The sequence below is a fragment of the Esox lucius genome, chromosome 20 (assembly GCF_011004845.1).
Source record: "Esox lucius isolate fEsoLuc1 chromosome 20, fEsoLuc1.pri, whole genome shotgun sequence".
In the NCBI taxonomy this organism is placed as follows: Eukaryota; Metazoa; Chordata; class Actinopteri; order Esociformes; family Esocidae; genus Esox; species Esox lucius.
The window spans coordinates 37551391-37567576 of record NC_047588.1 but is presented as its reverse complement, the minus strand read 5'-3'; the positions used below and the strand labels follow the sequence as shown (position 1 = coordinate 37567576).

The window sequence follows — 16186 nt, the reverse complement described above, 5'->3', positions numbered from 1 at the left end:
ACTCTTGATACAGACATATCATCAATAGTAAAAAAATAAAATAAAATTACAGCAACTAAATAAAGGCTTTTGGTTTCTAGTAACCAGTATTCGTATATATAATTTCCTTGTTAATTACGTTTTTTTTGCCACACCAAGATGCGTTTGAATATCTAACTATGCTAATCACATCAGACATGGAACAGTTTTTTGAACAGCGGTGACGTCAGTGATAGACCAAAGGGGAGGTTCGGCCATTGGGTTGGGCGACCAGTCGGTTACTGAAGTAAAGGAAGTGAATGACAGTTTCACACACTAAGCCCGACAAAGCCCTGGCTCTTTGAAAGAACAAGGAAGTGATAGCTTACTAACAAAGTTTGACAATAAACAAGACGTTTCTTCTGATTTCCCCCTTGATTTCATCCACGGTAAGTTTGATTATGCACCACTCTGTGTCTATATTGATGGGTGCGGCGATTTTTCATAGAAAGACCGACGTTTTTGTCTTGCGTTTAATGCTGGAGGATGAACAGAAAGTGCACGAACGTGCGAGCAGTGGTTTTAAACACACATGTTTCTTAGTAAAGCTGTCAGATACATTGTTACAATGATGCATCATGTTAATACATTTCGTGTTTGTTATGAAAAAAATATTGCTTACAAGATTGATTAAGGTCATGAATAATGAACATGTAGCAAAATCGTGTATATATACATATAGGCAAATGCCGGTACGTTACTGTACAGTCCGGCTTCTTTCCAGATCACAAAGGGAGTACATTGTAATGAATGGTTGATCTTTCTTTTTGTCAGTGTAATTTTCGGCTATTTTCAACCATTAATCTCAATTAGAGTGCTGTGTAATACGTCTCAAAATTAGGAAAATAAGGGAGATGGTTAAATCAGTAGGCTATATTATCTTGCGGAGGGGAAGTAATTAACTTATGTCAATTGTGTCTGGTCCCTCTCTGCCACATGTCTAATGCCCTATCCAAGATTTCCAAGACGCGTTTCAGGTTTTGCAATTCGCGTTATGCTGTACCCTGTGATGTATGGGTCCACGACGACTGTGACGTGGAGTGAACGTTTTTGTGTGTTATTTAGTAGAATTAATAAGTTCAGTTTGCATTCATTCGCTAAAAGTATGAACGATAATGGCATACGTAGTGTTACTGTAGGCTACATAGATACACCGTTGGTGGGTCAGTGGAGGGCAACGTGTCCTCAGACCTAGATAGTAGGATATGCGTGCCAGTGGTGTGTTCATTCAATTAAACAAACAAACAAACAAACAAACAAACAAACAAAAAACTTTCAGATTCGAAACCTTTCATCAGAGTTGCTATTGAGCATTTTCAGGTATATCCCTCCCCGTTTGGTTCTGTAGAAGCAGAAAACCTACTGGGAAACTGCTGTAGCCTATGACTTGCTTTGACAGATGCATGACACGTTTTAGGTAGTGACTATAAGGAAAGCAAGGACGAGGGCGCTGGTTGTGGATGGATGAGGGAGCCCCCTCATGATTCTTTAGGTGCAGGAACCCCTATACGTTTAATGAGAATTGTAAAGCTGTAAGAACCCCATTTGATGATTCCTCAAATAGAAAAGTAAGCACTAAAGGTTATTTGAGGAAAAATGTATGAAGGATTATTTTTCAAACCCCTAAAAGGCTTTTTATTTTTAGAGTGTAAAGAGGACCATGGGACTGAACACCCCCTTAGGCAGTCGGGCTACCAGCCCAGGCCACAACACACCAAGCCCGGCTTGCTCCTGTGTTGAAGTGCTTGTCTCCAACACGATACTTGTGTTCACTGAAGACAAGACAATGAAAGGCTTGATAATGATGATAATGAGAGCACAGGAAAGTGGTCAGAGAGCTGGCGGTGTGGTCCCCAGTGTCAGTAAAACAAACAGGGGAAAAAAAGAGCTGATTGTACCCTACAGCCAACAGAGTAATCCCCCTATTCATATTAGAGACGGCTGAGGTGGAGGAGGTTGAGTTTGAAGTTTCTCTGTATCACGTCACTGAGGAATTAACAAACCGTATGCACTGACAGATGTCAGAGCGTATTTTCCTCTGAGGACGCTGAAAAGATCTGTTCTGTCGGTGGCTGGGTAATGAGTGGGCGACGGTTCTCCCGTGCTGCCAGAGGTGCTAGGGAAGATGTCATCAGGGAGGAAGTAGTGCCAGTGTCCTCTTCAACAGGCACCTCCCTTCCTGTGTCGATCATCGCCTGTCAGCGTTAGAGCCGCCCACATGTGGGAGGCCGAAGATGTACGCTATATAAGTTGAGATCCAGAACAACGCTTAATGTCCCTATGAGGCAAGCTTCGTCCTGCATCGTCTCACATCAACACATCCCTCTGTAGATTGGGGCAGACTAAACCAAAAGCCGATGTAGAGACCTCCCGGTTCTGAAGGCTATTCATGCATCATTAGATTAGATTAAATTGTCATTGAACAAGTACAGCTTACAGAGGATCAGACAGCAGCCCACACGGGTTTGGGTCTATTTAAATGGTGCACCCCCAAAGCTTAGCGCATGTTGATTAATTCATGTTTTCATCAAATGTGTACTGGCCACATGTTACATGTGATCTGACCGAATGACACTGCTTCACTCATAGGCCAATGCTACTGTCCCAGTTATAACCACGCATTGATGAGGCAAAGGCATTTGACACCTTTGAATGGGCTAACAATACTCTGTTATTCAACAGAGGATCAACAAAATAAAATCCATATCAATAGTTTTTCTTTATAGCCTCTCTTGTAAATGTTTTAGTTGTGTATTCTGTTCGTGTAGGTCTAGTCCTACCTGCACAGTGGATGTCTTGAGGTGTGTAAATTGATAATTCTGTTTTCTCTATTAATGTCCTCAGGCTATAGTTCTTTTGAAGGTTTATTTAACTAATTGCATTTGAGGAGCTAGCATTTAGCCACACCCACAACATCTGCTTTAATGTGAGTGTGACCGTTAATGTCTAGACATTTTGAAATGGTGAGGGATTTCAGATTTAATAGTCCTGGTGTTTTTGAGACCTTTTTGTTATCGTTGTTTTGCCCCATACAGGAGACGACAGCCTCTGAGGGGGCATCCGACGGCCTCCGGACCATGGCTATCAGGCCTGGCTTTAAAGTCATTGGGTGGCAAGAGATGAGCACCAGATTGTTATTGTCACTGTGAGGTGTGACCCCTGTCCACTGCCCTTCAGCACAAAGTCATGGCCCCTGTGCCTCCAGGCATCCGATTCCTGGCCTCCTTCAACAGAGACCAGTGGTGAGTTCTGTCCCACTCTGTCCTGTCTGTCCCACTCTGTCCTGTCTGTCCCACTCTGTCCTGTCTGTCCCACTCTGTCCTGTCTGTCCTGTCTGTCCCACTCTGTCCTGTCTGTCCCACTCTGTCCTGTCTGTCCCACTCTGTCCTGTCTGTCCCTCTCTGTCCTGTCTGTCCCTCTCTGTCCTGTCTGTCCCTCTCTGTCCTGTCTGTCCCTCTCTGTCTCTCTCTGGAACATTCCTTTTAAAAGCAGATCCGAGGGAGTCAAAACTTTCATCCCGTTTCTCCTGTTTTGCCTCCCTTTTACTGAATTCTTTTTGGGTGTGTCATCTGGTTAAATGGCTGTTGTCTGAAACTATCCAACTTGGCTCTGATAGAGAGTGCAAGAATGCCATGACAAATGGAGTTGCCACTGGTAACTGAAGCAGTTTCAGTTCACATGGTAATGTAATCCCCAGGTGGGGCCATGTAGCCCAACAGGCAGAGCATGACCTCTACAGCGCTGGAGTCGTGGGTTCGGTCCCCAAGGGGGTCCCGAACAAAAATGTATGAAAATGTACACAGTTGCTGTGGATAAGATCACCTCCTTGATTATTTTAATGTAAATTTACATTATTTGGCGATAGGAGATGGAGAACTGTGCCAATGTCAGAAAAGACCTGTAAAAAGCTCCTGTACAAATACATGTGGATTACAGTGCTTCAAATGGTACACACCCACCACGTATGTGGCATAACCTCCTAGACAGGAAGCTTGATAATCACTGATTCCCTTCACCGTTTGGCCCCAGAGGGGTGCTGGGTAATTTACTGTCGTCATGGAAAACACTTTACAAACACTACAACTAATATGTCAAAGTGGTTTTTGCCTATTTTATTGCATTAAGACAGTGGTTGAATTTGCCTAAACATCCTGCTTGGAGGATTTCTGATTTCTTGCTTAGTTCCCAAAACAGAATTTCAAGAAAACCTGGGGATTTATTGAAATTTTCCAGAATTTTAGCGACCATAATTTGGACTGATTGTCATTCAGGTCAAGGTTGTCAAATCTGGTTGTCTATCTGGGAGTTTCAGTTGAAATGGCTTTATTGGCACAAAATACATTAGTTTTGTCTCTCTCTCTCCATGTCTCAAGCCCAAACTCTGATCAAGATCACTTTTGCACAGAGAGGTGCAGCTAGTGCAGTCACAGAGGTGGAGCTGGGTCTGTGGCTCGGTCACAGAGGTGGAGCTGGGTCTGTGGCTCGGTCACAGAGGTGGAGCTGGGTCTGTGGCTCGGTCACAGAGGTGGAGCTGGGTCTGTGGCTCGGTCACAGAGGTGGAGCTGGGTCTGTGGTGCTATTAAAGACCTACTGACATCCAATAGAAAGTTGGCATTTGGCGACCAGGTTTTTTTATTCCTCTGTCCCATTTGCTGTCCTTGAGCAACTAGTCCAGAGCTGGTTGATCGTGGTTTGGTGCTGATAAGACCACACTGCCATACAGGTCGGTTCAGAGCAGACCCATGTCCGGGATGACCTTTACCCTGGAAGGACGTCATGGGACTACTAGCTGGGTTGGCAACTCGTCAACTTAATTGCACTTCGCTGTGCTTATTGTGTCATTTTTAACAGTATATAAAGGCTTCCTAAGGCCTACTGTGAAGACACCCCTGGCAATGCCATCACAGGTTAAATGTTTGATCTCCACTGAGCTCATTCACACCCCTTTAAAAGTTTTAGTATCCCTTGAATGGATGCTATAAAAGAAGGCAGTCCAGCCAAAAAGTTCAAAGTCTAGATGTCCTCTACCTCCGCTCATTGTAGAAGTGGTCATGAATGGATGTTGGGCCATTAAAGTGAAAATACGTTGATACTCGACCGTGAACAATGAGAGGAATGCCTTTGTGCGAACAAACTAGTCTGGGCGCTGTCATGTAGTCAATTCATGTAAACGTCTGGCATGTTTACCTGAGCGCTCTTACGCTGAGCAAGAATAAATTCCCCTGACATGATGTGGCTTATATATCAGACAGGAACAAAACCAACATGTATGTCCTCTGTTGTGTAGTTTCTACAGCCACACAGAAGTAGGTCTGCATGTGAACAGTCTTATTGAGAATTGGCAAGAAGTTTTTATGAAATAAATTTCACTGCGTGTTCTCTGAGAATGCTGTGCAGTTCAGTTTGGGTTATCCCGCACTGGTTTTGTCACTGTCATCTGGAAAAAATGAGCTTCATCTCTGTTTCCATGACGGTATCTCAGGCTGTTACGTCTCACTTGACGGTTACGGCTCCTGAGGGAAGGTCAGATGACGCTAAATACTGGTGAGCCCGTAGGCCCGTGTGACCCAGGAAGAATCCCGCTGGCTTTAACCCCGATTCATCGCCTCCTGCGTGAAAACCCACTGGAAGGAGGGGATGTAGTGTCCTCCCCCTCTGACCTCCTCATCTGGTGGGTTTGGAGAAGGAGTTGGAGGGAAAGGAGATGCGTTTAATCAAGGAACTGCTGCTGTAATTGCCCGTGTGAGTGATCCTCCCCAGGCCCTCTCACTACTGCCCCCTTCTGTTGTCTTATCACCCTGCAGGTACAGAGCCTTTACCTTTAGCCTCACTTTCCTGCTCTACACCAGCTTTCACCTGTCCAGGAAACCCATCAGCATTGTCAAGGTAGAGGACACACACACACTCACACACACACACTAGTTGTGTCCTCTGGTTGAACTCCATTTTAGTTATTTACAGGTGCTTTAAATCCAGTGACTTTTAGTAGGCTCACCCCTAGGACCCCTGGCCAAACCCAGCTATGTTATGTTATTCCCTGTCCAGTACTGGATGTCCACATTAGGATACCAAGTCCTAATAAACCTTAGTTGTTTTACATGTTTAGTCCCTTTATGGGAGTCCGGATCGAGAGTTGGTCCTAAAACAAGTCTTAATGGTAATATTGACAATGTACAACTGATTGACATGCTGTGCCTTGTATGTTGGCTTTGCTGTGTGCGCGTGTGCGCGTTGGCTCACATCCATTATTTCTGATATGGTGACTTCCATTTGTTCCACAGAGTGAGCTGCATAAGAACTGCTCAGCCCTCATGGACCTCTCCACCACCAGTAGTAGCCAGTTGCCAGGCTTTACAGATACAGACTGCAGCTGGAAACCGTTTGGTAAGATGACACTGGGGCCTGGCTCTCCCCTTGATTCAACCCCCCCGTCCGTCCGTCCGTCCATTTTCCCTCCACTGTCCCTCATCAGCTGCATGCATCTCCTTCCCTTGTTCCTGGTCACAGATAGTGGTTGATCCGTCTGGCCAAACCCTGGGGGACTCTAAAAACACTAAACTGTTTTTCCCTGTGTCCAGATAAAAGTAACTACAAGCAGCTGTTGGGCGCCATGGACTACTCCTTCCTCTGTGCCTATGCCGTGGGCATGTACCTCAGGTACACTTCAAACTATCCACTTGGCGTGTCCACAAGCAACAGACGGCTGGTAATCGGCTACATTTCGGGCCTGGGGTTGCTGCTATTGTAGGCTGAGGGAATGACTGTGCTCAACCTTTGGTTTTGTATTGAGGAGAACCGGATTTTCTTTTGTCCAACCCTTGGAGGATATTGTATCACGTCCTGTGTTTGTCAAGAGAAAGCAGGTCGGGACCACAAGCATTCACTTGGGAGGCTATTGTCAATGGCGTTCTTTAACTGGCTCAACCTGAACCAAATACAGTCGGATGCATTGTACCTTTGCAAACTGTCATCCTCGTTTAGTTTATTTTCCGTGTTTGTGTTACATCATTTGCACTGTTTGCTTTTCGTGGAAAATGTTGCACAACTCCATTCCCCAGCGAGGTCCAACGATGTCTAGCTGAGCTTGTGGAAACGTGCAGCTGTGTTGTTGAATGTGAGTCGCGGCGCGTCGTTAGCGCTCCCACTGGGTGAACGCGTCCTCTTTGTGCCCCCTTGTCAGTGGCATCATCGGGGAGCGCCTGCCCATCCGGCTCTACCTGAGCGTTGGCATGCTGATGAGTGGCCTGTTCACCTGCCTGTTTGGTCTGGGCTATGTCTACAACATCCACAGTCTCAGCTTCTATATATTCGTCCAAGTGAGTCGCGCTAGCCGATGTGCTTTTTCTTTATTATTTTTTTCAGTTTAATAAAAACAAATAATAATGATTTTTTTTTGTCCGTGTGTCTTCGTCCTGCTTCAGGTGGCTAATGGCTTAGTTCAGACCACTGGTTGGCCCAGTGTGGTCACATGCATCGGAAACTGGTTTGGCAAGGGAAGGTAAGCCACCACCTCTTGGTTTTTATTCTCCTTAGTTCACAGTGACTGAACGTTATTATTATTTCTTTTTTATATTCACTTAAGATTGATTGACTAACCCATAGTTTCTTAGTCACAGATGAAGCCTAGTCCTTGTCTAAAAATCAAGGTTAATGGAAAATCTCTATCTTTTTAGTGCTGGATTAGGCTTAATCTGTGTACAGACCCCCCCCCCCCATGTTTAATGTACTATATTATCTACACCAGACTGAGGAAGGACCAATGACACTGATTACTACTGTATTAATTGAAAAACTGTTATTCCATAGCAGCTGACAAAGCCACTGCTTTTTGTTTTGACCTTCTGCAGGCGCTCAGTTTACAGTGTTTACTATATGCTTGCTAGTGTCAGATGACTAAATAAAGACCAGTCTGACTAAATAAAGTTTATCTGCTATAGGACATTTTATCTGCTATAGGAGGTGTCTCCTAAAAACTGTAGTAATTGTTTTGGTTTAATGCAGTGTGAATGTGTGCTACTAATTGGGTCATGTCGCTAAGCATGTCATGTGACGTCGGCGCTGCCACATCACCGCCGAAGACCTTTGGGGTTGATTGGGCGGTTTGGTAACCCTGTGGTAACTGGGGTCCCTCTACAGGAGAGGCCTGATCATGGGAATATGGAACTCCCACACCTCGGTGGGCAATATCCTGGGCTCGCTGATTGCCGGCTACTGGGTCTCCTCCAACTGGGGCTTGTCCTTCATCGTCCCTGGCGTCATCATCGCCGTCATGGGAGTGGTCTGCTTCCTCTTCCTCATCGAACGTAAGCGCTTTTTTATATTCACCCTGCGATCATCCTCTCTGACTGGATTCAGGTGTAAAGATTGTGATATTAATTTGTTGGCTGTGTTTTGGAACTGAACTGACTGTTTTTCTGTAGATCCAAATGATCTGAAAAGTATCCATGCTGGACAGAACCCTGCTCCTAGTAGCAACCAAGTAGTAAGTAAGAGTTTCTGTCTGGCGCTCGAAAGCTTATCTGCTTGGGAGAAACACAATATGGGCATATTTCAGGGATGGGCAAATGCCTAAATCAGTGAGTCTAAGCTCCCCTTTGTTGTACCTTTTATTAAGTGTTTTTTTTTTTAGTCATGAGTAAGGTAATTGTGTGGAGAAAATAAGTCAGATTGTGTTGATCTGTTTCACAAAGCGCCTGGCAACCGTTTCCTAGACAACGGTTGCCATCTCACTGTGGCTGTATTCTTTGTATGAAGTCAGATTTATTTAGCATTGTGATTGATGGATGTTATTTAGTCTTTCACTGCCTGTTTGGTCGTAGGTGAATCCAGTGAATTGGAATCACTCAGATGTAGCTTCCTGTGGACTCTGTTAGATGATTAACTTTATTTTCTTTTTGGCTCCCTTCCCCCCTAATGTAGCAAAAGCTGACAAAAAAATGGAATGGAAAAAATGGAAACAAGCAACTATACCATTCATACAAACAGGGAAACAAGTGTCAGGTGTGTGTTGTCATCTAACATGCATGTACATTCTTCATGAAATTCACAACAGAAAAAAAACATGGCGTCGTTGCATTTGTGTGCGAGTCAGTTGACATCAGCCTCTGTTGTTTTCCTCGCTGACTCTCTCAGAGCTGGGACACGGAGTTGCTCCTCCCCCAGGAAGACGGCGGCTCTGTGTGTGTTCCTGTTCAGCAGCTGGTGGTGGTGAAGAGCGAGTCAGAGCCCTCGGCCATCAGCTTCATGGGAGCCCTGCGAATTCCGGTCAGTAGACAGACTTCTCACAGGCCGTCGCCAGATAAGCACAGGCAATTAAATGTACCTGTCCCGTGTAGTCCAGTCCAGAGTATCGGCTCCTCCCGTCAGGCAAACACAGGCGGAGTCCTCACACGTCAGCTATATATATATATATATATGTGTATGTGTATGTGTATGTGTATGTGTATGTGTATGTGTATGTGTATGTGTATGTGTATGTGTATGTGTATGTGTATGTGTATGTGTATGTGTATGTGTATGTGTATGTGTATGTGTATGTGTATGTGTATGTGTATGTGTATGTGTATGTGTATGTGTATGTGTATGTACATATACATATACATATACATATACATATACATATACATATACATATACATATACATATACATATACATATACATATACATATACATATACATATACATATGTCATTAATTCCATTCAATACGTGGATGGCAATAGGCTGAGCTGTGTTGGTATTCCACTGATAAAGGAAGGGTTTTAGTGTTTTAAAATGTGCTATGTTAAGAATATACACTCACCTAAAGGGTTATTAGGAACACCTGTTCAATTTCTCATTAATGCAATTATCTAATCAACTAATCACATGGCAGAGGAGAATGGGCCGACTGAATCAAGCTGATAGAAGAGCAACTTTGACTGAAATAACCACTCGTTACAACCGAGGTATGCAGCAAAGCATTTGTGAAGCCACAACATGCACAACCTTGAGGCGGATGGGCTACAACAGCAGAAGACCCCACCGGGTACCACTCATCTCCACTACAAATAGGAAAAAGAGGCTACAATTTGCACGAGCTCACCAGAATTGGACAGTTGAAGACTGGAAGAATGTTGCCTGGTCTGATGAGTCTCGATTTCTGTTGAGACATTCAGATGGTACAGTCAGAATTTGGCGTAAACAGAATGAGAACATGGATCCATCATGCCTTGTTACCACTGTGCAGGCTGGTGGTGGTGGTGTAATGGTGTGGGGGATGTTTTCTTGGCACACTTTAGGCCGCTTAGTGCCAATTGGGCATCGTTTAAATGCCACGGCCTCCCTGAGCATTGTTTCTGACCATGTCCATCCCTTTATGACCACCATGTACCCATCCTCTGATGGCTACTTCCAGCAGGATAATGCACCATGTCACAAAGCTCGAATTATTTCAAATTGGTTTCTTGAACATGACAATGAGTTCACTGTACTGAAATGGCCCCCACAGTCACCAGATCTCAACCCAATAGAGCATCTTTGGGATGTGGTGGAACGGGAGCTTCGTGCCCTGGATGTGCATCCCACAAATCTCCATCAACTGCAAGATGCTATTCTATCAATATGGGCCAACATTTCTAAAGAATGCTTTCAGCACTTTGGTGAATCAATGCCACGTAGGACTTAAGGCAGTTCTGAAGGCGAAAGGGAGTCAAACACAGTATTAGTATGGTTTTCTTAATAATCCTTTAGGTGAGTGTACTGTATAATTTATGCTCCCAATTCAAACACCTGTTGTCATGTGGAAAGTGTGTAAAATGTTTTACACAACTGAATCATCCCTTGTTTCTGTGCTGAGTTAGTATTCCAAACTCATTCCAAAGCATAGAGCGTTTGAACAGGCTGTTTGTCCTTGTCTTGTGGACCCTAACTGGACCTAACTAGGAGCGCGGTTGGTTCAATGACACATGGAGTTAACTCTCTCTGACTCGCTGTCTCTCTAGGGAGTGATTGAGTTCTCCCTCTGTTTGCTGTTTGCCAAGCTGGTGAGCTACACCTTCCTCTTCTGGCTGCCTCTCTACATCACTAAAGCAGGTAACCCTACAGTAGGCAAACCGTCTTACCACCACTGCCTCTGTACCAGAATGCCATTGTGAACAACGACTTTAATTCATTTTATTTCCACGATTAACTCGTCGTTTCACTTGACGAAGAAGTTAGTTATCGTCACCTTTCTTGATAGTTATTGTATCAATGTCATTCACGAATGAAAGAAAAAACTATTTTGTTATGCCATGAAAGAAAAAAACGAGTTCTTATGCCATGAAATGAAATAGCTTTGGCAGACTTGCTAGCAATTGCTCAATTCCTATGACTATTCCAGTAAGTTAGTAGATACTGATAAAGCATATTACTGGCTAATACGCTGTTAAAACAACCAGTGCCAAAAGATTTGTTCCGGATCGAGGCTATACTGACAGGCATTTAAAGTGGAGCTCTGTAGTGTAGTGGTTAGTGACACAGCCTTTCACGAGGGCGACCCAGGTTCAAGTCTCAGGGTGATACTTTCTATCACGGTCCGGAGGAACTACGCTTGCCTGGTTTATTGTTTTATAATCTCAATTGAATTAAAGGTTATATTTCTTGAGCTAATAAACAGTTAGATTTTGTTCACAGCATATGGTTAATTGAACCAAGAGGGTGTTGTGTAATGTACAATATGTGTTTAGTGTTTGCTGGTAACTGATGTCCCACATTCGTACCTTGGTGTTTTACGATCAGGTGGGACGTGGCTGAACTGGCTCTGCTGGCTCACGAGTGACGTAGCGTTACAGTTTCTACCTCGTTACAGTCTCTACCTTTTCAACGTCTCTACCTCGTTACAGTCTCTACCTTGTTAAAGTCTCTACCTCGTAGTACAGTTGCGTTGGCAGGAGTTCCCAGTCATGGCCTTACATCAGAGCACATGGACTTACCATGAGGTTAAAATTAAGAGACCACTGCAAATTGAGCGCTTCTGTTCCTCACTCAAAACCTTCCTTTTCAACTTTTTTGGAAAGGAAAGAAAAAGGTGCAGTGGTCTCCTCATTTGTTCCGGAGCTGTAGACTCTGCACCGTCCCGGGATGTTTGGGTGCCCGCAAGCTAAAATGGGCCAACAGCCACAAAAATACATTCTTCGCCGGGCATAGGTCTGCCTGTCTATGTTAATAGGCATGTCTGTCTGTTTTAGCTCACCTAGATGCCAAGAAGGCGGGAGATCTATCCACTCTTTTTGATGTGGGAGGAATTGTGGGTATGTTCCCTTTTTTTGTTTCTTTGATGATTGTTTTTAGATATGATCCTTTGGATGAAGCTTTGTGTTCACCTAATAACCTTCTGATAATGTATTTCTGTGATTTAACCAGGATGTCCTGACAGCGTTCATGTTTCCATGGACTTGAACTGCATCCAAACCACTAATTTTTGCTTTACCTTGGTGCGCGTGTGTAGGGGGAATCCTGGCTGGGGTCATATCTGATAAACTGGGGAAGAGAGCCACAACCTGTGCTGTGATGCTGCTGTTAGCTGCTCCTACTGTGAGTCTCATGTGTCGTGCTCTTCTCTCTCTCTCTCTTTCACTTTCTCTTCTTTCTCTCTTGCTGTTATTTTCTTTCTCTCGAAGTGTTACTGTCTGTCGCCCCCGGTTGTAAAGTGCCGATTAAAACTAGGCAATTTCTGCAGATGTACGGACCCCTGACAGCCATCTTATTGACTTGGCAGTGGACGTGGTTTTGACAGCTGTTTATTTATTGCTCGTTTCAGCTTTATGGCTTCTCCATGATCAGTGAGTTCGGCCTTGGACCCACCATTGGTAAGCACCCTCTCTCATGTAGTCTAATCTGTTAGCTATGTGTTACAGAATCTTGTGAACACCAGTCTGAGGTGATGTTAGCCGTTCACCATCCGACTCATCCTGAACAATGTATAGACGTCCACTTATCGATAGCCAGGTGGGACAGCGCCACTTTACCCAGCAAAGTAAAAAAATACAGCAAATTCTTGCTTGAAAGGTGGAAAACCTTTTCAAATTCCAAACATTTCACAAAAGCTGTGGTGTGGGTTGGGTTTCGGAATTCCACCTGACCTGGCAGGTGAAACGAGTCAGGTCTCACGCACGGTTGGGGTTGACTTTGTCTCTCCTCCTAGGCATGCTTGTGGTGTGTGGAGGACTGGTGAACGGACCGTACGCCCTCATTACCACCGCCGTGTCCGCCGATCTGGTGAGTCTGCACCTCCAAACGATACGCGCGACAATTGCTAGGTCACGAAAACACCAGAAGGCCTCAAAGGGAAGCCGGCGTCGGTGCCAGGACAGAGAGAAGCTTTGATAGGACAGATTTATTTTTTATTTAAAAAATGTAGGGGGAAATCCTGAATAAATAAGTGGAGAAACATAACAAGTGCAGATGCTTCCATAAAGCGATACTGCATGATACAATTAAGCAGTTAGAGCTATTGATTTGGATCAAGATGGAAAGAGGAAAGGGTCTCAATGACTAAGTAAGTATTAAGTATTATTTCACTAAATGATGTGAATCATATGCTAAGGTCTATGCCCAGCCACCAGATATCAACCCAGTTGAACACCTATGGGAGATTTCGGTCTGACGTGTTAGGCAGCGCCTACCAACACCACCACCATCAAAACATCAAATGAGGGAATCTTTTTTGGAAGATTGGTGTTCCATCTCTCTAGTAGAGTTCCAGAGACTCAAGGCACATTTAAGCTGTTTTGGCTGCACGGGGCCCAACACCTTACTGAGACACTTTATGTTGGGTTTTTCCTTTAATTTGTTACCCTTCTGTATTTCTCCATGTTACATTTGTCTTTTAGTTTTGCCTTGCTATCTCAGTGCGTGTGCGCCTCTCTGACCTCACATCCTGTCCCTCTGTTTTGACCTATGACCCCAGGGAACACACAAAAGCCTTAAGGGCAACTCCAGAGCCCTGTCTACTGTCACAGCCATCATCGATGGCACTGGATCAGTAGGTCAGTCAACCCCTCACCTCTCCTGTCACCGTTCCATAATGCCCTGTAGGACCCGGCTAATGGCCGGAAACCAGCTGTGTGACTCTCAAACTGTCCTGTGATTCTCAGGTGCCGCCATAGGTCCCCTGTTGGCAGGAGTGTTGTCGTCGCGGGGCTGGGACCAGGTCTTCTACATGCTGATGGCGGCTGACTTCCTGGCACTGCTGGTGGGTTCTAAATGCGGGTGGGTGTAGGTGGGGGCGTGGCTCTTCCAGAATGGGGTGTTAATGTGTGTCTGACGTGTTTCCTCTGCAGCTCTTGTTGCGGCTGGTGGCAAAGGAGTTGACCTCTGCTAACGTGGTTAAACCTCGTTCTGGCAGCACCTCTGTTGAGTAAGTGGATTCTCTCTGTTGGGTTTACAATCCTCTTAATATCCCATTGAGCTTGCTGCCTATTGTCACTAAATGTGGTATTTTTTTTTTTTTATATATTTGTCTGTGTAACCTGTAATTATTGGCTAACTAAGATATTGTTTTCATTTGTTCTATAAAGTTGTTTTGTTATTAGTCACTGATCATTGTGTTGTTCTGTCTCTATAGGATGAAGGAGCACTAAGCACTTTACACTGAGTCCAGAGAGCACTGATGAACATTCAGCATCTCTCACTCACTCACTCAAAATACACACGCACTCACGCGTGCTTTGATTTTCATGCCACTAACATGGACCGAACTTTGAACCGAGAAGAACTGAACCCATGTGATCATCTCTCTCTGAACCGTTTCCAAGGACCCACAGAGCTGCTGCAGGACCACTCTCACCAAGTCACTTAGACAACACGTCGTCATAGTAACCTTTAAGCTCTCCCATGCAATGAATACATCCGGGGAAATGCTTACTTACAAACCCATTGTTAATAATACATTGAAGAGGGTTTTGTATAAACACAAGAAATTGTAACATGCCGTGTGTTTATAGTAAGGGTGCTGACAAAGGTCTGCTGTCCATTCCGCTGTAGTGAAGTTGCACTTGTGTAGCCGCAAAAGCTGTGGGAACCGATTAAAAGCTAATCAAGTGGCAGAGGATAATAATCTAAAAGAATGATCCTCGCCAGCCGAAACCATCCAAGTCTGTACCACTTACAGCACATTGGGCCGTTAAATCCAACATTGTATCGTCACCTTTTGCCTTATGGAACCAAAGATCGGGGACAATGCATTGTAATTTATATGAAATATTGTATTTTTTAAGAAAGTTTAAATTATTTTTTCTGTTTTCGGGTGGGGTCCTTGTATTTTGTGTTTTTGGATTAGCGTGTGAAGGTACTGATTTTGTTGTCGTTTTACATAATGACTGTGTCATGGTGATATTGTTTCATGAATCAAATTGTGTGAATGTAGCAGATGTGTCACTCTAACTGAAACAATTGTTTTCTTTGTTCGATTTGTGTAGTGCAATGTTGAAAATTAATGTTCTATAGTATGTATAGAAATGCCATAATCTTGAATCCTGAATTTCACAGAAAGTATGTTCATTCCTTCTAGAAATGGGAACAGTGTCCCTCTGTGAATAGTACTTGCCACATGCAATTACTGAGAGTTTAATGGAAGAAAATGCCCACATGACTGAAGGGTAAATATATATAGTCCTGGAAAACTCACCTACACGCTTAGTAGAAAAGGCTCCTTCAGTTGTTTCAATGAAGAATCATATATTGTCTGGTTGAAAAAGCTGGGATTCCATGTAAGAAAGGGACAGCCAAAGAATGCTTTTAAAAAAAGCATTTTTTTTAAATTATTTATAAAGAGTTTTAATGTCATTAACGTTAATGATGGCAAATACTGGCCTGGGCTCGGGTCATTTTAAATTTACTTCCAGTAAAATGTCTTTGTTCTTTGTGTGGATAAATGGAGCCCTTTTTGTTGGCAGCTAAATCATTATCTAAGTGCTTCTGTGGTAGTACTTGAAATCCTGTGCCTTTTGTGGACTTCTTTTAGTACATGAACTTAGTGACAGTTGGTAAAAGCGTCTTGGTAAATAAAATAAATTAACCAAGTGGCTGGATTCTCAAAATTTCTGGAGGTTTTTTTCACAAAAGCCTACGTAAAATGTCTACGTTTTGTAAGCATGATATTGAGTTGTTATTCACTACACTGTTCCGGTCAAGGGGCGGGCCGTG

At 43.9% G+C, this 16186-nt stretch overlaps 1 protein-coding gene across 2 annotated transcripts; it reads left to right on the top strand.

Annotated features, from left to right (window-relative positions):
• Nucleotides 1–241: 241 nt before the first annotated feature.
• On the top strand, nt 242–16072 carry slc37a1 (solute carrier family 37 member 1). 2 transcript variants are annotated; one of them, XM_034288933.1, is made up of 21 exons: nt 242–407; nt 2863–2944; nt 3054–3260; nt 5823–5904; nt 6300–6402; nt 6597–6675; nt 7199–7334; nt 7440–7516; nt 8155–8321; nt 8439–8500; nt 8938–9018; nt 9151–9282; nt 11002–11092; nt 12229–12291; nt 12489–12574; nt 12801–12849; nt 13185–13258; nt 13950–14028; nt 14137–14234; nt 14323–14399; nt 14607–16072. In XM_034288933.1, the coding sequence occupies exons 3-21, from the start codon at nt 3205–3207 to the stop codon at nt 14620–14622; spliced, it is 1608 nt and encodes a 535-aa protein (XP_034144824.1). In that variant the 5' UTR covers nt 242–407; nt 2863–2944; nt 3054–3204; the 3' UTR covers nt 14623–16072. The 2 variants fall into 2 exon arrangements, with proteins under 2 accessions (XP_034144824.1, XP_010882819.1); XM_010884517.5 differs by lacking the exon at nt 2863–2944.
• The last annotated feature ends 114 nt before the right edge of the window (nt 16073–16186 follow it).